Here is a 22,549-nt window from a genome sequence, read left to right on the forward strand (position 1 = left end):
GCTTGATGGCCAAGAGGCATTCGGGTCGCACGGCTCCACCAAGGCCAGAGCACGGCCTACCGGGACCAGATGTATTCTGTGGGACTTTGGGTGTCTAAAATTCCTGGTGGGTGGGAGAAGCAGCTTCCTAGGGGGCTTTAACCACTCCAGTCAGCCCCGGTTCTTGCAGCAGATTGCCAAAACAGCCCTCACCCTGCCTCTCCCGGCAGGTCAAGGCAACGGACGGCGGCAGCCCCCCGCTCTCCTCCCACGTGCGGCTTCACATCAGCTGGGTCGCCCGGCCCGGCCCTTCCTCGGAGCCGCTGGCTTTCGACGAGCCCCACTTTAACTTCGCCGTCATGGAGACGGATCCCGTGAACCACATGGTGGGAGTGATCAGCATCGAGATGGGCCCCAGCCAAGTGTGGTTCAATATCACAGGTGAGGCACAGAGACTGCACCCACACAAGGGTGTCCGGAGCGCTCACCCCGACTCCCTTGGCTTCCAGGGAAAGCTTTCTCACAGACACCGAGAGGTTTTAGCTACACTAGACAAAGCCAACTGTCCAAGGGCTCTGCTTCAAAGTGCAACTATCTAACACACTTTTTTTAACAACATTCTGCCACTTGCCAGTGTTCGAGGCATTCTCTGATGTCTCCCGAAAGGCAGGGCACACCAGACCCGGCTCCTCCTGGGAGCTGAGGGACATTTGGGCTACGGTAAAGCACCCTGTGAGGATCCACGGTGTGTCTGGGTCCTGCAGACAGCTCTGTCTCTGCCTGCCTGCAGAGCCCACGGTCCCACCAAGGAGCTGAGAAGGAAGGGCTCCTCATGGAGCTGGTTGGACCAGCCTGGTGGGGCCATCGCTTCCACCTCGCAGCGTCCTGGGGGTGATGTAGACATGAAACCAAAGTGGCTCTAGGGCCTCCTCTGAGACACGGGATGCCAGGGCAGAGGGGACGTGGGCTGTCACCCCCCAGGGACTCTCATCAGGCAGTGGGCGTGCAGAACTGGTCCTACAAACGAGGGCCAATTGTGCTCAGGTAATTTGGTGTTTTGAAGTGTTGCCCCAATCTGCCTCGCACAGCCTCTTCCTGACACTGCCTGCAGGGCTAGCCCTCGTCAAACAAAGCCTTAATTGGGCGAGTGAATAGCTTTCTCCGTTAGAATGTCAGGGCAGGGATAATGGTGCGTAAATACAATTAAGCAATGGGAGATACAAGGCTGCAAGGAGCAGGCAGTATCAGCGCGAGGCTTATCTGGCAGCAGCAGTGCCTGCGTGGGTTTGCAGCATTAACGACGCCTTCCTCTGAACCTTATCCCATCCTGAACCTGCTGAGCACTTGCCTGTGTGCTCGGTCTCGTCTTTGGTGGTCCCTGGTGCCCGACATGCTAGTCAGGGTGCTGTTGGTTTGTGTAGCAGAGGAAGAGGACAGGCCCTCATTTCACCAGCTTGGCGTCCCAGCAGCAGGCAGTCAGGCAGCTGAGGCAGAGATCCAGGAGCCCTCAGCTCCATGCTCAAAATCTTGCCTTTCCCAGTCCACAAGGGCTCTGTCACTGGGCTGGTGGTGCTGGCAAAAACTCTCACAAAGCAGCATTTTAATGGCTCTCCTTTCCTGGGCTTCCTCTTTCCCTTTGGCACCACGCAGAGGGAACCCTTGTCTTCTGTCAGGGAAAGGCATCCATGGGTCCCTCCCTTTTCCTCTGTCTCTGCTTCCTTCTGTCTCCTTCCCAGCAGGAAGGTGCTGCTCCAGATGGCTGGCAACCCCTGCATTTCTCCCGCAAGGGAAGGTGTGTCAATTAACAGCCAGCCAACATTTTCCCAGCTGGTAAGAGCATAAAACAGAATCCAGAGCACCTGGTAGCCAAGAATGGAGGAGCTGAGAGCTGGGATACAGTGGCAGAAAGCTGCTTCTATCTAGCCAAATCTCAGAATGACATAGTGGTGCTTCATCTGTGATGGGGAACTAGGGAGCCACCAGCAAGTGAGGTGTGCGAATGGACAGCGTGAGGGGCAGCCTGCTGGTGCTGAGCTGCTTGGGCTGTGGTTCCCGGCACTATGGAGCCATCTGCATGGAGGCAGTGGGCTCTGCTCACCCTGCAAGCACCGTCTGCTTCCCCAACTGTTCCAGATCTGGGCTGCTTCAGGAGCTCGCAGGCTCCCAGCCGTGGCAATGAAGATCACTGCTGGCATGCCCATGGTGTCACCTTGAAGTGGAGGCCAGCAGGAGCATTGTTCAGCCCTGCAGGCACCTGCTCCATGTGATGCAGCGCAGCTGGAGGCCTTGTGCAAATAAATCAATGCTCAGGTGTGTCTGTTGCAAATCTAGCCAGGACATCACATGCATATGTGCATCCATTCTCCTCTCCTCCCCCTCATTTTCTCTGATTTCCCTCATCTTTCCTCTCGTACTCCTTTGTCCTTATCCGTTACTACCTCCTTGTCCAGCTTCTCCATGTTTTCCCTGTCTCTTGTGTCCATCCCTCACATTTTGTATTGATTTTCCAGATCTGGGGGAAACCTTGCCTATGGCACTGCCTCCAACTAGCTGAGTTCCAGGGGTAAATGCCTACACACCCCCATTCCAGGTGTACTGCCTGGCATGCCACGTATCTCTGTGGCTGGGCGTGAGCTTGGTGTGTGGTTTGTGTACAGTGTCTGGAGGGGAGATCCTCATCCTTCAGATCTCCTGGCAGCTCCTGAAATCCCTTTGCCATGCAGGTGCTTGTAGCTAGCTCCAGACAGAAATGTAGCTGTAACTCTCCCACCATTTCCTTTTTTATTTTTCATTTCTCTCTTATTTCAGGTGGCGATGATGACATGGATTTTGATATTGAGAAGAGTACAGGTAGTATGGTTATTGCAAGAGCCCTTGATGCAAGGAAAAAATCAAGCTATAACCTGACAGTAGAAGTCACCGACGGGTCCACTACCATCAAAACTCAGGTAATCCTTTCTGCTTTAGTAGAAACCCATCGAGAATGAATATATGCCAAAGGGAATCTTCCTTCTGACTCCACTGATAAGGTGCCAGGTACAAGAATCTCATTACACCGTGATCTATCATTACACAGTGACACAAGTCTTGCACAAGTCCCAGACTAAGATTTTTTTTATGTTGTTGGAAACACAAACAGTCTAGGAAAGCCGTGTCCTTTCCTGCTGATATATAGGGACACAGCTACACCACTGGCCAAGCTGGGATGGCAGCACACACTCAGCCCTCAGCTCACTCTCAGCTGCTCAGACCAAATTACAGCATGGCTGGAACAACATACTAAGATGTAAGGTAAATGTGTGTGCAGCTAGGTCATGCTTGGGTCTGTGGGACCACAGCCTGGGACTCGCTGCCTTGTAAACCCAGCGCAGACACAACTTCAGGAGGTGAGGTCAGGTCCTGCCCTGTGCTGCTCCAGCACATGGAGCACTAACAGCATAACAGCTCGGAGCTGCCTGGGGCTGAGCGGGGCAAACGCAGAGGTGCTGTGTCCTCGGAGCTGCCACATGAAAACAAGAGCAGGTGAAAGGAGGCACGTTGCTCTCAGGCATGTCCCTGAGCCCCCGTTCCTGTGGCTGCTGAGGTTCACGTATCTTTAGCTACCCTCAGGAGGGGTGTTCAGGGCTTGATCTTTCACCAACCGTTCTCTCCATAACTAAGATGCAGCCAGAAATGCAGCCCTCCCTACCGAGGAAGGCCTAGATCATGAGTCACCCACCAGTGACGCTTATCGTGGGAAATTGGCTGGGGAGGTTTGTGGGGGATGATGAATGAGGAGCGCTTCTGTTCCTGTGAAACGCACTGCTAATGGAGAGCTATCTCAATTATCTTCAGGTATTGCTCCAAATAAACAAACAAAGCCCTGCCTTGCCTGGTGTGCATTCCCTGCCACCTTGCATCTCATCCCCAAGTTTATTTTGGCACTCAAGGCCCCTGGCAGATGTCAGGAAACCTGCTGGTGCAAAACACCCATGGCATGTTCAGGTTTGTTAAAGGAAACAAATTACTACCCTTGCCTGGGACTTCCTCAGATGCAGTCAACAAGTCAGTATGGGGGTGAGGGACAGTCAGGGTGTGAGACCAAACAGAAGAAACTAGGTGACTTTGCAACTAGGGCCCAGACAGGCCATTCTCAGAGCTTTGCTCTCAAAGGGGAAGATTTGTCTAAAAAGTGCAGATTGTGAACTTTTATTTTGCATTGCTTCTCCACGCACATGAAGAAGGCACAGCAGGGGTTCCCAGTCACCATGATCCAAGCATTGGAGAGGCTGTGATGGTTACAGGGCTCAGAACACAGTCCCACCCAAGAGGGAATAGGAGATGAGATTTTGCATGGCTCCATAAATCATGGCTCTCAAGGCTCTGCTGCCCTCACTGGGCTGTCTCCCCAACAGGCCTTTATCCACGTGATTGACATCAACCAGCACCGTCCCCAGTTCCTGGAGAGCCATTACGAGGTGAGGATACCTGAAGATACCCCCTCGGGGAGGGAAATCCTTCAAGTCAGCGCAACAGACAAGGACAAAGGCAAGGGGCTGATCTACACCATTCATGGCAGCGTGGACCCCAAAAGCACAAGACTTTTCCAGCTGGATCCTAGCAGCGGGGTCCTCACAACAGCAGAAGGCTTCAGTTCCCAGCCCATGCCACAACACACCCTGACAGTGATGGTGAGTCCTAGCCAAACCCTGCCAAATCCCTCAGCTTCACCAGGATATACGGGTTGGTGAAAAAATTCAGACTGGTTCAAGTCTTTGAAGGAGAATTTGCCTAGAGTGACAGGGAAGAGGAAAGCAGGGTGTTAAATTTTACTATATAAATCTAATTAACAACATAACCGTGAAATGCACCCTTCACCCAGCTACTTTCATCAGACAGCCACTGGCTTCTTGTAACAGGAACACAGATAATTGTTAACTTTTGTTTTCAACTCCATGGTTGTGCTTTGGCTCTGAAACTTGCAGGAGGGGCTGGTATCGATGAAACCCATCAGCCTCTGTAAGGGTCCTGACAAAATAGTGGGAGCCCAGTGCACAGAAGACTGCCTGCTCCCTAAGTGTGACCGTACCTGCTCTTCCTCCCTGTCATGCAGGTACGGGACCAGGAGGTGCCCATCAAGAGGAACTTTGTTCGGGTCATCATCCACGTGGAGAACTGCAACCTTCACCCCCCGCAGTTCAGCACCATCCATTACGAAGCAGAAGTGCTGGACTCAGCAGCGGTGGGCACAGAGGTTATACAAGTCAGAGCGCTCGATCAGGACCAAGGAGCCAATGCCGAAATCCACTACTCTCTTCAGGCAGGTGAGAGCCATGCAGCAAGGCAGTTTGGGCTATGAGCATGCCTCTGCTTCTGTGCTGTAGCTGGTGGGCAGCCAGCTGTCCAGCTTTCTCTGGTTGTTGCAAAAAAAACCAGCAAACTGCGCATTTCTGAGCTGTCATTCCCTTCCTATCCAGAGAAAATCTAGAGCAAGAATGTAATTTCCATGTTATGGAATGTTAGCATCCTTCCTTAAGAAGACAGTTCAGTGTTGTGTCACCGATCTATGGTAAAATATGACCAGGCAAGTCAGAACAACGTAAAATCTGATCTTCCCATCCATCAGAATGGAGTGAGGGATCACTGTCCAGTATTTAGGCAAAACTACTCACTTTGCACAACTTCTGTCATCAATTCCAACAGTTCTACCAAGAAATACATCCTCAGAAAAGGGGAACAGCCTCTCAGCATTAACTGATTGTCTTTTAGGGTCATACAAGCTCAGTGGGCAGGTATTTTATCATTTACTCTAAAGATTAAGACTTAAATACTTGTGGTTGTGCCACACTGCCTATTTAGCAGGCAAATTCTTTGCAGAAGATAAACCATCCGCCACTCCATCTTTCTCACTGCAATTGAGATCAAGGACTGGGGAATTTAATTGCTCCTGAAGTATTGGTAATTATAAGCATGACAGGGCTTGAAGCAACTAGTACCGTCTGTGCTGCCGTGTTCTGCACACAAGGCAGAAGTCTCAAGCACAAGCTCTGACACCACTAAATAAGCTCAAATCAGAAGAGCATTTATTCTCTAATTTACATTTTGATTGATTTAAATGTTAGCCCATAGATCTCAATGAGTTCATTGTTCTTAGAATGAAAATTATTTAGAAATTAATGAAGAAGATTGTTGTCTCTCAATTAAAGAAACAGATGTTAATTAGGTCTGAAATTAGGAGCATCTGTAGAAAAGAGGCACAGAAAGCCTAGAGCAAGAGGGTGTTTTCATTCTTTACTTTGTCATTTTTCTTCTTGCAGGTAATGGGGAAGGTTTCTTCAGCATTGACCCACATTCCGGAATTATTACAGTTGCCCAGAAACTGGACCCATCCAAGCAAGAGAGATTTACACTCATTGTAAAGGCAGAAGACCAAGGATTCCCCCAGCTTAAAGATTCTGCTACGGTGCATGTCCGCATTAGACCCTCTGATCGGACCCCTCCAAAATTTCCAGAGCCCGAATACATCACAGAAATCAGTGAATCCACTTCTGTTGGCTCTCCTCTGATCCAGGTTTCAGCCACAAGCTTGTCACCAGTCAGCTATGAAATAAAAGATGGAAATGGAGATGGAGTGTTTTCCATGAACTATCAGTCAGGCCTTATTTCCACCCAGAAGAGCTTAGATTTCGAGCAGGTGTCTTTTTACCAGTTGAAAGTCCGTGGCACCAACATGGCTGGAGCTTTTATGGACACAATGGTGCTTATCTATGTCATCGATGAGAATGACAATGTGCCCATCTTCGTTAAGCCTGCCTTCACTGGCTGGATCATGGAGAACGCTCCGTCACAAACCATGGTTCTGGATGAGAGCAATGCTCCCCTGGTGACGCACGCAACAGATGCTGACCAAGACTCCAATGCTTTGCTGGTCTATGAGATTTTGGAACCAGAAGCACTGAAATATTTTACAGTAGATCCCAGCACAGGGACCCTTACCAGTCGTGCTGATATAGACTATGAGCTTACCCCAGTTTTCCACTTCAGTGTACACGCACATGACAGTGGAAGTCCCAGTTTATTTGCATCCAAGCCAGCCAAGGTGACAATCCATGTTAAAGATGTGAATGACTCACCTCCAGTCTTTGTCAAAGACACTTACGAGCTTTCTGTCCTGTTACCTGTCCATCCAGGGATGGAGCTTTTGTCAGTGCAGGCAAAAGACGCAGATTCAGAGGTAACCTACAGCATCGTGGAAGGAAACCTTGATAATGCTTTCTATATTCATCCACTCACTGGTCTCATCTCCATTCTCAATGCTACCAGCTTGGGAAGCCACCGTGAGCTCACGGTCAGAGCTGGTGATGGCTTATATAAGAGCACTGCTCTGGTTAAACTAAATTTAACTCAAGTACAAGGTTCTGGCTTAAAATTTGATCAGGATGTATACACAGCAACTGTGATGGAGAACTCTACAGATGAAAAGACTCTCACTGTTCTTGGGGTCAAGGGCTATCAGCTAAATGAACCGCTCTTCTACTCACTTTTGAACGGGAAGGAAAGATTCAAAATGATCCAGGCATCTGGAGTACTCCAGACCAAGGGTGTGAAATTTGACCGTGAAACCCAAGACATGCACGAGGTAGCGGTGGAGGTGAAGGACAACAGGAAACCACCGAGAGTGTCCCAAGCCACGGTCAAAGTTTATGTAGAGGATGTCAATGACAATCCACCCCAGTTTGAGAACGTGCCGTACTACACCTCGGTGCAGGATGGCACGGAGCCAGGTGATGTACTCTTTCAGGTATCAGCAACAGATAAAGACATAGGCAATAACGCAGCCATTACCTACTCATTTGCAGAGGACTACAAGTATTTTTGGATCGACCCCTACCTAGGAGACATCTCACTAAAGATGCCCCTTGACTACCAAGCATTGAATAAATACAGCCTCCGAGTCATTGCTAAGGACAAAGGCGAGCCTCCGCTCCTCGCTGAAGAGGAGGTTGTGATCAGCGTGAGGAATAAATCCAACCCTCTGTTCCAAAGTCTGTATTACCGAGTGAAGGTGCCAGAAAACATCCCCCTGTACACCTCTATCCTCCACATACAGGCCCGCAGCCCTGAGGGCTTGCGCCTCATCTACAACATTGTGGAAGAAGACTCCCTGAAGCTGTTCAGCACCGACTTCAAAACCGGTGTCCTTACTGTCACAGGCCAGCTGGACTATGAGCTGGAGACAAAACACACGTTCACTGTTAGAGCCACAGACACAGCACTAGGATCCTTTTCAGAAGCCAGGGTAGAGGTGGAGGTAGAGGACATTAACGACAACCCACCGGTGTTTTCTCAGATGATCTACACAGCGTCTGTCTCAGAGAGTATGCCTGCGCATACCCCTGTTATCCAGATCTTTGCTTCTGATAAAGATTCAGGCAGAAACAAAGTTGTCTCCTATCAGATATTGGATGATGGTTCAGATGCTACCAAGTTCTTTAATATAGATGCCAGCACAGGGCAAATAACAACAGCTCAAGCGCTTGATTATGAAAAAAATCAGCAGTTTCGCATGAAAGTGAGAGCTGCAGATCATGGGATGCCTCCACTTAGCAGCGATGCCCTGGTAATTGTGGATGTGATGGACATCAATGACAATCCTCCCGAGTTCAGCCAGCTTCAGTATGAAGCCAAGGTAAGCGAAATGGCTACGTGTGGGCACATTGTGATAAAAGTCCAGGCCCTGGACCCCGACAGCGGAGACACCACCCGACTGGAATATGTGATACTCTCAGGCAACGACAACAGGCATTTCACCATCAACAGCACTTCTGGAATAATATCCATGTTCAACCGCTGCAAAAAGGACTTGGAGTCATCTTACAATCTCAGAGTTTCTGCTTCAGATGGAGTTTTCAAGAGCACAGTGCCAGTGTATATCAACACCACCAATGCCAACAAATACAGCCCCTCTTTTCGGCAGAATGTGTACGAGGCAGAGCTGGCAGAAAATGCTGAGATAGGTACCAAAGTGATTGAGTTGCTGGCTATCGACCCAGACGGTGGCCCGTATGGCACTATAGACTACACCATCATAAATAAACTTGCTGATGAGAAGTTCTCCATAGATAACAAAGGCCATATTACCACACTGCAAAAACTGGACAGGGAAAACTCCACCGAGAGAGTCATTGCCATTAAAGTCATGGCCAAGGATGGGGGTGGGAAGGTGGCATTCTGCACTGTCAAAATAATCCTTACAGATGAGAATGACAACCCACCTCAGTTCAAAGCATCTGAATACACGCTGTCCATCCAGTCCAATGTAAGCAAGGGCTCCCCCGTCATTCAGGTACTGGCTTATGATGCTGATGAAGGTGCAAATGCAGATGTCATTTACTCCGTTGACTCCGTGGAAGATGTGGCAGAAGACCTTGTTGAGATCAATGCTGCCACTGGGGTGGTTAAGGTGAAAGAGAGCCTTGTTGGTTTAGAAAACAGAGCCTTTAACTTCAAGGTGAAAGCTGAAGATGGCAGGCCCCCTCACTGGAACTCCCTTGTCCCAGTGAACCTTCAAATTGTCCCCAGGGAGGTGACATTGCCAAGGTTTTCTGAGCCCCTTTACACATTCTCAGCCTCTGAGGACCTTCCAGAAGGTTCAGAAATAGGGTCGGTCAAAGCTTTTGCAGAGGATCCCATCATATACAGCCTGGTGAAGGGAACCACCACAGAAAGTAACAAGGACGAGGTGTTCACAATGGATGAACAAACAGGGGCTTTGAAAATCAAAAAGGCAGTGGATCATGAGACCACCAAGTGGTACCAGATTGATGTTATGGCTCACTGCTCGCATCAGGAGACTGAGCTGGTCTCCCTGGTCTCCGTGAATATCCAAGTGCAAGACATCAATGACAACAAACCTGTTTTTGAGGCAGATCCCTACAAAGCTTTTGTCATGGAGAACATGCCATCAGGAACCACAGTCATTCAAGTGACAGCTAACGACCAGGACACTGGAAGCGATGGGCAGGTGACCTACAGCTTGGAAGCAGAGTCTGGCAACCTCCGAGGACTCTTCACCATTGATGGAGAGAGTGGATGGATCACCACACTGAAAGAGCTGGACTGTGAAACTCAGGAGACTTATCGTTTTTATGTGGTCGCCACTGACCATGGCAGGAAAGTCCAACTCTCTTCCCAAACCCTGGTGGAGGTGACTGTCTCTGATGAAAATGATAACGCCCCACAGTTCACATCAGACTTCTATAAAGGATCAGTAATTGAGAACGCAGAGCCCGGGCAGGTGGTTGTCACACTGAGCACCATCGATGCAGACATCTCTGAGCAGAACCGGCGGGTCACCTGCTACATTACCGGTGAGTTTGCCTGACTTTGTATCTTCTAAATGGGCAAAAATAATTAGAATTTCATCTCCAAGTGAGGCTTTGATACCTTGTCTTGTAAAATACTGATACAGAAATAGCATTACACTGACAGTCCTATCAGAAATAGTATAGGAAGCCTGAGCTCTGCCAGGAGCAAGACTCTTTGGTTAACAGAGTCTAGGGTATCCAAAAATCTTTAGAAACTAATTCGCAGTACTGTAATTTCATTTATTTACACTTTCCTGTTCACGTCAGTCTTTGTGAGTGTTTTGGCTAACAAGAAACACCAAAGATGACTCTTGCATCCCTGCAGCATCAGTTGTGCCAACTAAAATTAACCACTGCAGTAAAACAACAAAAAGTTATACTGGAATGTTTGTTGTGCATCTACACAAGTAGAAGCTTGATTTTACAGTACTGTTTGACCCCAAAGGGGTCCTGGAACAGATGCTTCAAATTAAAATGTTTGCTCAAACTCAAATGAAGACCCTTCAGGGTCAAAACATTTAACCAAATCATGCTGCAGCCTGTTATCTGTTATAGGAACCATTCAAAACAGGGGAGGAATGCTGGTACTTTCAGTTGGTTTATGGCATGCCTAGGAATTTGCAAGCCTTTGGGAGGAAAGAGGCAATTCATTTCTGTATTAGCGTTTCTGCCGTTTTAAAGGAAGCAGTAACTTCCAATTACTTTAAGCCTGAGAGAATGCACATTTGTGTTAGTGGTGAACACCATATATTCTTGCTGCTTTGTACTTAAAAGTGCCGGTCAAACTTTACACAAAAATACATAAATACAGCTGCAGTGTAGTGCTATAGCAGGAGGTGAACGCAGAGCCTGACTTCCTGTGTTCACCTGCGCATTGATTTCAAACACGCTGGAGCTAAATCTGAGCAGGGGCTGGGGTCTCCCAGCATCAGAAGAGAGGCCAGCAGATGTCTCAGTGGCCTCCAGACTCACGACCACAGCACCACTGCACACATAAAGCAGAAAGAGAGTGAATTTAATTTACCTGGCTGCACGAGGCCCTTCAGAGCCTGGCATGAACAAGCCCTGCAGCCAGCTCTCTTCATTGCCTCCCGTTACCCCGTGTGCTCTCTCCTTCTCTCTAATGGCTTGCGTGCAGCAGAGGACGTGAGCTCCTTGCCAGAAGAGAGGGATTCTCCAGGGGCAGCATCTGCCCCTTTTATATCCACCTTGTATAGCACCAGTGGGAGAGACACGAATCCGGTGGACTGGCGAGTCTGCCTGGTCTCGATTTTACCTATGTCTCTCATCATTTTGGTCTTATAGGATGAAAAGTAGCTCCAGGAAGCAGAGCTACATATTAAATGCATCTAAATATTAAAAGGAAATAAAACTATACATGGTATGTAACAATAAAATCCAACCAGTGTCTCCAGGGTATCTGCAATTCTCAGATCCCTTTAGGAACATACACCGAAAAGGCTGACATGTTTTAGGAAAGTGAGAAGATGTGGTTTTGCAGCAATGAATATGCATGTCTGCAGAACATTACAAAGACATTTTTGCAATTGTGAGCTGTTTCCTCTTTCCATTCCATTCATCTCCCCAGTGTAATACTCAGTGCATAACAGAAATGTGCAGGGTATTTTGCAGCTGTGCAGCGAGGTGGACCAACCACTCCCCTCCTGACTGCTGTGATAGCAGTGCCTTTTCCGTGTCACCACTGCAAGTCCTTCAGCTCTCCTACAGGACTGGCATGGAATATCCCCATTCCTTACCACTTCTGATTTTCAACGCTCAGTAAATGCCTTTTTTCTTTTTTCTTTTTTTTTTCTTCTTGCCTCTTCTTGCCCCTTCTAGAAGGAGACACGCTAGGACAGTTCCAAGTTAACCAAATCGAAGGAGAATGGACAATTTCTTCCAAGAAGCCTCTGGACAGGGAAGATACAGAGAAATATCTCCTCAAGGTTATGGCTTCTGATGGGAAATTTCAGGCTACCACAGAAGTGGAAATTTTTGTTCTGGATATCAATGACAACAGCCCCGAGTGCGGTCAGGTAAGACATCTGTCCCGGTACATCTGGGGGCATGAAGGGAGTGGCTGGGAAGGAGAGAACACAAGAGCAAGGAAGAAAAGGCAGAAAGAGCACATGTTGAGAGGGTTTGGCTTGTCATTATTCTTCTCACACGATCCTGTTGCTTTGATTATACTTAGCAAATTTAATTAAGGTGCACGTCAAGCAAGAACATTAAATCTAGCCTCCAAGCATGTTTGCCAGCAGTAAGTGAGCACCTAAGCATTATGAAGGATAATTCTTGGAGATAAACAATGCCAGGAAGCCTCCTGGGTAGGGGCATGTAAATTACCAAGTTTATATCCTGCTAAGCTGAAAGATTCCCATCAGGAGTGTTGTTACTGCAGAGAGCTGATCGCTGGTATGGATTTACTTGTGGTGAGAAAGGACAGAAGCAGTTGTTTCCCAAAGGAGATTCAAAGGCTTGTGTGAAATGAGCTTATTGGTCCCAGTCCTCACCTCCCACTGGTCCCAGTCCACAGCCTAGCAGCTGGCTACCCTCATCCCAGTGGCATAATGCAAATTACTGACCTTCACGTTCTCCCAGCAGGGACAAGGACTGGGTGCTGAAATGTCCCTATAGCAACCTCAACAGCTCTTTGCCTGGTGTAAGAGGGAGGATAAGAAAAATTAAATCTATTATTTACCACTTTCTAATGAAGAAATCTAGGCTTTAAAAGAGCTTCAAGCTGTCATTGAGACCCCCTGTTCACAAACAAGATCCATTTTACTAAAACTACCTGGCCCATTCCTAGAGGCAGAGATGGAGGTTTGCAGCCACTCTTAATTGTCTGCTCCCGAGCTTCACAGCATCATCTGTCAGCCCACGTGTTGAAATTGAATCATACTGGAAACAGGGATGCAACAGTCTCTTCCAGATAGTCATAATTAAAATGATTGCTCTGATATTTATTTGTATTTTTATAAAGCTAAATGGCACTGATTAGGTTAACCATGGGTCGTATTTTCTTCATCTCCAAGCCTCTCTCCAAGTGTTCTGTATCCTTCCCAGGCTGTGGTTTTCACAGTTGGCTGCTGTTCTGGCTAGGGCCATAAAAGTGCCAAACATAACAGGCCTGTCTTCTAGTCTGTGCTCGCATCTCCTGACGTTGTGGTCGTCTTTCACAACAGCTAGACATTAGGCACGTTGTGCTCTCCTCTGTTTTGCCCTTCTCTTTGAACCTTCTGCTAGTCCGTTCCTCCCCGTACGGAGTGGAGGTATTTTGGAGATGGTTTAGATACCAATCACACTTTCTGTCTTTGCCAGATATTCTACACTGGGAGAGTCTCTGAAGATGCTCAGCCAGGTCTCTTCATTTTGAAAATATCAGCGACTGACCCTGATGTTGGTAGCAATGCCCAGATCACCTACAGCCTCCACGGCCCCGGTGCAGAGGAATTTCGGCTGGGCCCCCACACAGGTGAGACCTGGATCTGCGAAGGTGTCCTCCCGTCCAGGCAGACACAGTGATCCTTCCAGGGATTACGTGGGGTTTGTCACATAGCAGGAGGCTTGATGCAGTGAGGTTTACAAAGGGGGGTTGAAATAAAAGATTTATGAGCACTTTTATCCCATGTTGGCATCCCTTGCATGAGGTTCTGCCTGAGTTGCAGGACTCCCCGTGCCAAGCCCTGCCAGGGCAACGGCTGGCAGAGATCTGAGAACAGCCCTGAGCTGTTGGTGTGGACACATCACCACTATTAACCTGATTACAGCCAGCATTCAAACTCAGTCCGTTCCTCCCACGGTTTGCTCAGGGCGCAGCCTGCTTGAGCCTCTCCGAGCCCTCCTGGGCTGCGGCTGTGGTTGCAGGAGCCAAGACCACCTCCTGTTCCTTCCCACAGGGGAACTGACCACCTCTGCGCCTCTCGACCGGGAGCAGAAGCCTACCTACCACCTCGTCGCCAAAGCGACTGACGGCGGAGGCCGTTCCTGCCAGGCAGACATCATGCTGAGCGTGGAGGACACGAACGACAACGCGCCCAGGTTCTTCCCCAGCCACTGCGCCGTGGCCGTTTTTGACAACACCACGACAAAGACACCCATCGCTGTGGTTGCTGCCAGGGACCTTGATGAAGGTGAGTCGGGATGGGATTTACTTCTTAGCAGAGTCCATCCTCCATCCTGAATAGATACCTTTAAAACTTAGGGGAGGGCAGCAGCACTGGGCACAGATGATTGAACCTTGGCAAGACGTGCCTGGATCTCATCACTGACATGTCCTCGGCTAGCAGGCTGGCATCAGCACTTTTGTGATGCTGTAGGAAGTACAATATCTGTACAAAATTGAAGACTTTGAGGAAAAGCTCAGGAACTGTAACTATGATGCACAGCACAAATTGTGACATGCAGTTTGTCTGGGCTCCAAACTGGACAGAAATTGTACCAAAGATGGAGAAAGAGAATGGGCACAATAAGAAGAAAAGGAGCTTTGTGTCTGGAGAGGGTTGATGATATGGATGGAGAGGTCCTTCTGAAAGTGAAAGATTTTCATGTATGTAAGGCTCTTAAGAAAGGATCTTTCAATAAACCTCTCCAGGAGAGACTCAACTTACGGTGATATAAAAGCAAGATGATATTTATCTGCTTTGGAAGCAGGGATGAAGGAAAATAGCATTTAAAAACATGGGGATTAAGACTTAGAAGCACAAGTAAACACAGACATGTGATGCTGATGGCTGAAGGTGGCTCGATGTCTGAACCTGCAGGTGGACAGAGACACCTTGGAAGGGGATGTCCATACAGCCTCCATTTTATCTATAAATTTTAGGTCACTTAGGTACCTACATTCCTACTGCAAAAAAACCTTTAAACCAGCAGCATTCCTACCCATGCACCAACGCAGCCTGTCCCTTATCCTTCCAGGTCCCAACGCCGAGGTGGTCTATTCCCTCTCTGACTCCGCCAATGGACACTTTTCAATTGAGGAAACCACGGGGGTGATCCGGCTGGAAAAGCCCCTGAAGGACTCACAGCACTCCGCCTTTGAGCTGACAGTCTGTGCTACCGACCGGGGCTCCCCAGAGCCCCTCTCTGCTCTCGGCACTGTCACCGTCTCCGTCGTGGATCTAAATGAATATCTGCCTGTTTTCCTGGCCCCTGAATACATGGCTATGGTACAGGAGGATGTGGCTGTGGGTACGGAGGTCCTCAACTTGTCAGCGTTGACAAGGGACAACACAGAAAACACAGAAATCAAGTATGAAATTGTGAATGGCAATGACCATGGGAAATTTCAGCTCAACTCAAATACAGGTAAGACGGTCTGATGCCTCCTTCTCTGGTTCTTTTCCTTTTGGTTTGCACTTCTGCTCTTCTCTCCTCTGACTTTAATCACTGTAATGTATTGCACTTGCTCTTTTTATGCCTTTGCTCTTTCACCCTCACCCACTTTGCTGATTCTTAAACATTTCTCAGGCTTTCATCCCCCTCTTTTCCCCTTCTGTTTCTCTGAAGGTCTTTTCTTACCACCTTTCACTTCTACCCCTCTCTCTCCCTGTTCTCACATCTGTCTCTCCTTCACCTCTGATCTTCCCAGCCTCTGTTTAACACTCCCCATTATTCTCTTCACATGTGTGTACATGTATGTCAGAAGAAAGGGCTGGGGGAAAAGGAGGATGTTAGAGTACTCCATTTTCTAAAAGAGCTTCCCCTGATGTCTCCAAGCAGTCAGTCTTGGCCACAGATCTTTTCTGCCCGTATAGAGAGTACAGCATGGGGGTAGGGAGTGCAGTCTTCTACACTAAATTTGTCAGCTAAGCCACTTTAAGTGCGACCCCAATCTTCCTGAAATTAACAGAAAGATTCCTGCTACATGTCTGGGATCTGAGATGGGTCTGCGAGAAAGAGGATTACATGGAGATTAGGATGGGGAAATTTTTCCACTTCAAAATGCTAGGGAAGGTGATTTCATTTAGAAAGCCTCTCCACTGTGATCTTACAAGGTACCTGCAGCCCAAGCTAACAGGCAGTTTTATTAGGCAGCACTCAGTGAATGTGGCTATTACCAATCCATTAACCACAAGCAGGTGTTGAGACAGGTTTACCAGCCAAATAAAGCACTGCTCTATTTGCACAGCGATCTGATAAGAGCTGTTATCGCGAGGCCAGTGTTAGATCCCTGGAACAAGCACCGGCTGCATCCTCAGTGGCCTTCTGCTCTTGGCTGTAACACCCTCACCCACAGCGCCTTCCTCAGCTTCTGTGTCCTCAAGGCTCCTGCTACTTTTTCCAAAATGATCTTCTCATTAGCATGTACACCTTAAAAGACAGCAGAGCAGTGTAATTTCCAGGGAATAATTCTGTGGCATTTGCAGTGCAGAACCCAGGAAAACAGTGAAGTACAATGTCCCATTGTGTTCTTGTGTCCCTTTCCTTTTTTTTCCTTTAATTTTTTATTTTCTTTCAATGTACGTCTTTATTCCTCGTTCCTCAATCATTTGAGTTCATCAGCCTCCCTTTTCCTTCTATACTACATCCCAAACCTTGGTTACAAATCACAACACCTTGCCATACACCTTTTTCTCCTGTACAGTTCTGCATCTACATCTCACACCTTTTCACCCTGCCTATGACACCAGTGAGTGGTGCTCTGCTACTGCCTTGGTCACAGCCTTTGATAGCATTGTTGGATTCTCACCCTATTTTGTCCCAGATCTCTTCCAATCAAGACTCCTGGAGACCTTCCAGAACGAGAGGTTGTTTCACCTCTTCAGACACCTGATACCAAACACAGGCAGGTTATGGCAGAATCACTTCAATTACAGCTTGTTTTATGTGATGTCATGACTTTCAATATCCTGCTTTTAACCAGAAAAGGTCAAAAACAGATCAACAGCACCTTACCAGCTGGCAGTCTTGGCAAGCATCTTGGTAGTCCTGAAGTATTCCAAAAAACTCTCATGTACCATTCATTTAAAGTATCTTCTGTCCTTTTCTGCCCATCTGCCCATGCAGGTGCCTTATACATAAATGGGAGCTTGGACTTCGAAGCGAGTCATGAGTATTACTTATCCATTGAGGGCACAAGGAAGGGCTCAGCTTCCCTAAGTGATGTCACCATGGTGGTGATCAACATTACTGACATTAACGACCATGCACCAGAGTTCATCCAAGACCCCTACTTCGCTGATATCCGGGAGGATGCTGCAGTTGGAGAAATCATCCTCACGGTATGATTATAAAAAAAAAGCCACTGTCTTTGCCTCTGCACTATGCATTATTTGTTCTTCCTTTGCACTTTACTCAGCTTTGGACACAGCCAGTTCGGTGGGTTTGTGATATTCAGCACCTAAAATTTAGGCATGACTTTAAAATGGGTGATCGCAAGGACTCCCAGCAGCCCACAGACAGGGCTGACACTTTGCTTCAGAAGGCACCTTTGAATGAAAGCTTGGAAAACCTAAGGAGGGCTCAGGAGCTTTGAGGACCTCCCAAAAGAGCTAAAATGCCTGCCCATAGCCCACACCATTGAGGCCTGAGGAAGGCAGGGGATTCCCTAGTGCAGAGTAGAGGAGTCAGGGTATTGCCGTGTGGAGTCCTCTGCCCAGCCTGAGTTACCATCACAGGGATGGTGAGGTCAGGAAAGGAACAAGGAGAAAGCCAATGCTGTAGCTTTGCTTATTTTTTTCCCAGAGAAAACTCATGAATGACACTGATATAAAACACCTTCTTTCCTCCTCATTTAAAGCAAGCTCAAACCAATACCCTTCAATTACAAAGAGGTCACGTCCCTGGAGATTCCCCCATGGCCAGGCCCTTTGAGGCCAGGAGTCCTAGTTGTTTTTTCTTCTGACAGGTGTCAGCTGATGACTTGGATGGAGCAATGAACAACCAGATCACGTATTCAATTGTGGAAGGGAACCCACTGGGACATTTTGCCATTCAGCCCAAAAGCGGGCAGATAAGCATTGCCAAGCATCTGGACAGGGAAGAGGTGAGTTCAAGAAAATGGAAACAGGAAAATTAAAACTGATGTGTCACAGAAGCCCAAGGGAGCACAGTATATTCAGCTGCCTGCTGTTTTCTGAATGATCTCCTGATAATGCCATAAGCAGAGAGCAACTCTTTCATTCATTCAATCATTTCCTAGACCCATAGGTGTAGAAACAGTGGGCTTTGGAGAAGGCAATACAGACTTCAGTGGTCACAGCTCTGTGCTGTGATCTGCTCTACCAGTACTTCAAGCTGTCTGGGTGAGAATCAGCCCCAAAATGGAAACCAATGTGGCTGGTTTATGCCCATATTCATCAGAGCATTACAGAAAATGGATATGGGCAGGAGCTGGAAAGGCCATCTGGACAATCTCTTCCATAAAGCAGTAGCAGCTCAAACCACTGCTGACAGATGTTCGCTCAGCTTGGGCCTCATCCATCTTTGGCAAGTTGTTTCCCTGCTCTGCAGCTACTGTGAGGCTGATTTTTTGCAGCAAGGTGCTGATTTACAGAGGGAGACCACTAGCTGAGGGCAAAGCTATTTAACAAGCTGTAGTAGTAAAAGATGAACATGAAAAAGCCTCCACTCTTGCATTTCTCCAAGTGACCATGAGCTATAAATCCTCCAGATCTCCAGCTACTCCCTGACAGTTCGAGCCACGGACAACGGCCACCCTGCTCAGTCCAGCGATGTCGCCGTGCGTGTCCATGTGTCTGATGTCAACGACAACCCTCCTCGGTTCTTCCAGCTCAACTACAGCGTGGTGGTGCAGGTAAGCTGGGGTGCTGTTCCTTATCCAGCAGCCCTAGGAGCAATATGAGTTCCCCTGGGCCTTGTCTCTTTGCTTCTCTTTCTTCCCTAGCATCTTTCTGCATTTCAGGAGAATGCCCCCGTGGGAACAAGTGTCCTGGAGCTGATCATGAGTGACAGAGACTCCCCAGAAAATGGTCCGCCGTATTCATTCCAGATTACACAGGGCAATGATGGGAAGGCTTTTGATGTCACCCAAAATGGTCTGCTGGTAACATCATCCGTCCTGAACAGAAGAGTGAAAGAGCAGTACCTTTTACAAGTCCAGGTAAAGCCTGCCTTTCTGTCCTGGTAGCTGGACTCCCAGCGGGGTTTAAGAGCAACACAATGAGATTAGGATGGCACAGCCGGATGGGAAATTCCCTGGTATTGGAGAAATCCAATCCAGGAAAAAATTCTGCAGTTTGGAGTCAGATTCAGAGCTCATTGCTCTGCAAAGTCTGCCCACAAGAAGCTGGGAACCAGCCTCGGCATTGATAAAATCAGTTAACATGATCATGAGAAGTGCTCTGTCGGCAGTGTCCTTAGGCAGATGCTTTTCCCAGCGTAATTCTAGCAACTTCAGTTTAAAGTGATCGTGCAAATTTTCTCCAAGTATCCTAGAAGTGATTTAAACTCCTCTTTTTGAGGGTTTCTACTGTGGCAGTGTAAATGAATTAATTTTCAATGTTATCACTAAGGATAGTGTTTTACAAACAATAGCATAATAACATGTAAAGTACATACTTCTCCAGTACTAGCAGTCATTCTAAAAGCTAGGTACTATTATTATTACAAACCTCAACCACTAACTGCCTAAGATGAGGGAGAGACTTATCCTGTAATCTGATTATTCACATTTTTCTATTCTGAGCTTCCTTGGCTCATGCTAGGCAGACATTGTCAGAGGTGGGATATGGGCTTAAATAGTCCGGAAGGTGAGCAAATGTGTCAACATGCGTAACTGCTTTTATCTATCTCTGTACACCCGGTTACGTATGGAACACCAGAGATTGGCAGCAGCTCTAAAGATGATTAATCCTCAGGAAATCAGAGCCACTCAGGTGTGCCTCAGCTGCTGATGAGCACACGGAAATGAGCGCGACCCCACCACGAACAGAAGGACTCAATCAGTCTCCAGGCTGGAAGGCACGCTGCCGCTTCCCTCGGGAAGCCAGCCCCAGGCAGAGGTCCAACACTGCTGCCAATTTTTCCTGCTCCTTCTCCATTCCTGCTGCCTGAGAGCTCCCACCCATTGCTGCCTGTGCAAAGGACACGGTCCTTTGGCAAAACCTCAGCCCCTCAGGGGACGGCAAGCAGCACACGGCTGTAACAGGTCCTTCTCTTTTCTTTGTCAGGTCTCCGACAGCGGCATCCCTCCCCTGTCCTCATCGGCATTCATAAACATCCAAGTGACTGAGCAGAGCCAGTACGCCCCCTCTGCCCTTCCCCTGGAGATATTCATCACCACCAACGAGGCAGCCTTCCGAGGAGGTGTGCTGGGCAAGATCCACGCCACGGACCGAGACCCCCACGACACGCTGGTGTACACGTTGGTGGCAGAAGTGCCCCGGGAGGGACGCTTCTCCGTTGGGGCCACAGACGGAAAGATCATCGCTGGGGACAAGCTTCCCCATGGCCATTACCTCCTGAACGTGACGGTGAGCGATGGCACCTTCACCGCCAGCACCACCGTCAATGTCCATGTGTGGTGCTTCACGCAGGAGGCGCTGGACAAGGCGGTGGTGCTGCACTTCCGACACCTCTCCCCAGAGGAGTTTGTGGGGGATCACTGGCGCAACTTGCAGAGGTTTCTAGGAAACGTCCTTGTCACCCGGCGCCAGAACATCCACATGGCCAGCCTACAGCCCGCGGCTGCCTCTGATGGGGTGGACCTGCTCTTGGCCGTCGGAGAGCCCCATGGCTCCCTGTATGAGCCTCGGGTGCTGGCAAACAAGATCACCGTCTCAGCGGGGGAGATGGACCAGCTTGTGGGACTGCGGATGAAGAAGGCAATTCACGTGCCGTGCCATGGGTCAGACTGTGCCCACCGTGTCTGCAAGGAGACCATTCAGCTGGATCCAGGCATGATGTCTACTTACAGCACTGCCCGGCTCAGCGTCCTCACCCCGCGGCACAGCCTGGAGCAAATCTGTTCTTGCAATGGTGAGCAATCCTTCTTGGTAGCATGCCACAATATAAACCTCTTAGAGCTTGAATAATTCACTCTTTTTTTTTTCTTCTTTTTTTTTTCTTCTTTTTTTTTTTTTTTTTTTTTTTTTGTATGAATCTCTGGTAGCTTTTAATTAAGCAACAGTAATATTTATCTCATTGGTAAAAGTCACTCAAGTCACTCATACCTAGCAAGTAACAAAGCTCAGTGATTAGATTTTCAATCTTTGAGCTCCTGTGTTTATTCAGGGCTCATAAAAATAGAGACTAACTGATAAATTCCAGGGAAGGCAAGTAGAGCATATTTGTTATGTGTACTCTAGAGTGCTTCAAGTAATGAGACAACAGAGGTTAACACATCACTTGGGCAGGAAAGGTAGGGAGATACTGTAGGCTAAGATAAAGACATATTAAAGGAAGAGGAAATCCAAGGGTGTTGTAGACCATTCTGAGGGCACCCAGAAGCTGCTGTGGGACAGAACTTGCAGGGCTGCTATCGCAGGACTGTCTTACAGTTGTGTACCCAAAAGAAATACTGGGAACACCAAATGGGAGCTGTGGGAGCTGCAGTGCAGCTGCACGTGGGTTGCTGTGGGCAGGATTGTTGCTGGGCAGTTATGGTGTCTGGCTGGGAAAAGAGGCAAGGCTGAAAACAGCCTCAAAATGTGACAAAGATGAGACCTTTCGCTCACTCTGCTTCCAGGAACGGCTGTGAGGTTCGGGGGCCACAGCTACATTTGGTACCAGCACTCTCAGGCGGGGTCCTGGCACATGCACTTTCGTCTGAAGACCCACCAGCAGCACGCCGTGGTGTTCTCCGCCAACGGGACCGACCAGGCCGTGTTGGAGGTACGGATCACAACATGCAGGGCTTCTTTCCAGTGTAAAAAGCACTTATTGTTTCAGGGAAGGGAACCAGAGAAAGAAGATGCAGTAGTTATCATCTCTAGTAATTGATCTAGAAAAGCAGATGAATAAAGAATAAGGGGTTTGTATATTCCCCACCAATTAAAATTGGTCTAACTGGAGACCAAGATCACGGGATGTACTTATCAGCTTACTGAGACTTATCCCCGAGACTAATCACATTGTGATCTACACACTGCAAATCTACCTGCAAGTGTTCATCCTGTCCCCGAGCTCCCTCATCCCTTCTCATGGTTTCGCAATCCCATCTTCCTATTTTGAAACACTTTTCTTCCCACTGCTACAAAAGACCGACACAGACAGGAAGCTGTGCAGTGGCCAACACCCAGAGACCTACCCAAAGTATG

The 22,549-nt window shown here is 48.3% G+C and overlaps 1 protein-coding gene across 1 annotated transcript in view; it reads left to right on the forward strand.

Annotated features, from left to right (window-relative positions):
* Window positions 1-22,549, forward strand: part of FAT2 (FAT atypical cadherin 2) — a gene marked incomplete at both ends in the record, with an annotated part of 42,237 nt that overhangs the window by 11,976 nt on the left and 7,712 nt on the right. The window contains 15 exons of the mRNA XM_082771989.1: window positions 210-420; window positions 2,788-2,927; window positions 4,374-4,649; window positions 5,072-5,282; window positions 6,276-10,328; window positions 12,165-12,361; window positions 13,647-13,800; window positions 14,225-14,458; window positions 15,246-15,635; window positions 17,337-17,551; window positions 18,178-18,315; window positions 18,943-19,086; window positions 19,195-19,392; window positions 20,462-21,269; window positions 21,979-22,124. Of these exons, the coding sequence (XP_082628115.1) occupies window positions 210-420; window positions 2,788-2,927; window positions 4,374-4,649; window positions 5,072-5,282; window positions 6,276-10,328; window positions 12,165-12,361; window positions 13,647-13,800; window positions 14,225-14,458; window positions 15,246-15,635; window positions 17,337-17,551; window positions 18,178-18,315; window positions 18,943-19,086; window positions 19,195-19,392; window positions 20,462-21,269; window positions 21,979-22,124 (7,515 nt within the window). The remainder of the gene's footprint in view (window positions 1-209; window positions 421-2,787; window positions 2,928-4,373; window positions 4,650-5,071; window positions 5,283-6,275; window positions 10,329-12,164; window positions 12,362-13,646; window positions 13,801-14,224; window positions 14,459-15,245; window positions 15,636-17,336; window positions 17,552-18,177; window positions 18,316-18,942; window positions 19,087-19,194; window positions 19,393-20,461; window positions 21,270-21,978; window positions 22,125-22,549) is intronic.

This window comes from Aythya marila (assembly GCF_965140915.1).
Source record: "Aythya marila genome assembly, chromosome: 14".
NCBI classification, from domain to species: Eukaryota; Metazoa; Chordata; class Aves; order Anseriformes; family Anatidae; genus Aythya; species Aythya marila.